General features: G+C 46.1%; 1 protein-coding gene across 8 annotated transcripts in view; it reads right to left on the bottom strand.

Moving 5' to 3' along the window:
- Positions 1-297: 297 nt before the first annotated feature.
- Positions 298-1,590, bottom strand: part of LOC123074366 (B3 domain-containing protein Os01g0234100) — a 5,451-nt gene continuing 4,158 nt past the window's right edge. For 2 of the 8 annotated variants that reach the window (XM_044497232.1, XM_044497229.1), the window contains 3 exons: positions 1,444-1,497; positions 1,285-1,335; positions 298-1,180 (listed from right to left, as the gene is read on the bottom strand). In XM_044497232.1, coding sequence (XP_044353167.1) covers positions 528-1,180; positions 1,285-1,335; positions 1,444-1,497 — 758 coding nt within the window. In that variant the 3' untranslated portion in view covers positions 298-527. The remainder of the gene's footprint in view (positions 1,181-1,284; positions 1,336-1,443; positions 1,498-1,590) is intronic. The other 6 variants (XM_044497233.1, XM_044497230.1, XM_044497231.1 and 3 more) reach the window with 4 other exon arrangements.

Below are 1,590 nucleotides of genomic sequence, written 5' to 3'. Positions count from 1 at the left end.
ATGCACAGGTGCATGCGAGGCAAACGGTGTCAAACTTCAACAAGCCGAATCAGCAGCGACCTAGAAGAAAACAAGCAAAGCAGCTGCGTGCACAATACTCGTACTAGCAAAAAAACGCAGGGAAACACACATTCAAATGCACTCACCAAATACTCAAAGCAAACTGCATATCTCTTGCATTTTCAGCACTGTCACAGCGCAGTTCCGCGGAATTACACAGGGGGGATGGCATGGAGATAGGTCACGCCACTTGATGTGTACCCAAAAAAAAAACAGCATCCTAGTTTGTTTGCTGCACAAGAAGTGTAACCAAGATGGTACACAGATAATAACTACTCTCAATTTGCATTTTTATACAAAAAAGAAGTGTTCACTCTTAAAACCAAATACTGCCGCCACAACGCAGTTCTAATCTTCTGCAAAGCTTAGACCCCATCCACCGCATCATCTTCCTCTGCATACTGAATGGGCCATGTCGCCCAAAATATTTATTGTCTGCGGCAGCGACCGAAGCCGCGTGCACACTGCTACCATGGCGCGGTCGCTAACAGCTGCATCATCTCATCCACTATCTTCGCGCTGGACTCCATCTCCTCCATCTCCACGTCAATCTCCTCCAGAGTGTCCTTCACACTCGAAATCCTGGACTCGACCTCCTTGATTTTCGCAACGGTGCGTGCCCGCTCCAGTTTTACCTCAGCAGGGGCTCTGGGTCGAGCAGGGAGGCTGAGGAGACCATCGACGCGTTTGAGCAGGAAGTCCACATTCATGCCCAGGAGCTTCAAGGCCTGCAAGTTCTTCTTCCAGACCACAAAGTCCTTGCGGGAAGGAACGCGCGCCTTGCAGGCCCTGATGCCCTCTGCGATGTCGATAGTCTCCATGATCGCCCCCACCACGAGTGTGATGTTTAGCCCTTTGAGCAGGTCCTTGTGAAGGAACGACTTCTGGGCACAGCACAGCTCGTAGTACGTCTCGCGTTGTTGGTCAGGAAACTCGCAGTCGATGGCCAGGCCGTCTACGATGATGCTGAAGCTGCTGAAATCTTTCACGTCGTCGAAATCGATGGCTGTGTCTGAAAATTTGATGCCATCTGTTATTGACTCACTGGCTAGGTTGCTGCTATCGCTCTGAGCAACCTTTGGTTTCTCCTCAGATTTGACATCAATGGAACTTTCTTCTTCTGCATTGCAGAAAACAAAACATGATTCAGAAGATTCAATGGTTAGCTTATCCATGTATAAGAAATTCACAAGTGCAGAATCAACACAATGAAATTTGACTCACTCGGTATCTTCTCCTTGCCAGCTTCAGATTTGACATCAATGGAACTTTCTTCTTGTGCATTGCATAACACAAAAAATGATTCAGAAGATTCAATGGTTAACTTATCCATGTATAACAAATTTCACGAGTGCAGAATCAACACAATGAAATTTGACTCACTCGGTATCTTCTCCTTGCCAGCTTCAGATTTGACATCATTGGAACTTTCTTCTTCTGCATTGCATAACACAAAAAATGATTCAGAAGATTCATTGGTTACGTTATCCATGTATAATAAATTCCCAAGTGCAGAATCAACACAATGAA

The sequence above is a fragment of the Triticum aestivum genome, chromosome 3D (assembly GCF_018294505.1).
Source record: "Triticum aestivum cultivar Chinese Spring chromosome 3D, IWGSC CS RefSeq v2.1, whole genome shotgun sequence".
In the NCBI taxonomy this organism is placed as follows: domain Eukaryota; kingdom Viridiplantae; phylum Streptophyta; class Magnoliopsida; order Poales; family Poaceae; genus Triticum; species Triticum aestivum.
Note: the sequence above shows the minus strand (reverse complement) of the source record. Positions and strands in the feature narration are given on the sequence as shown.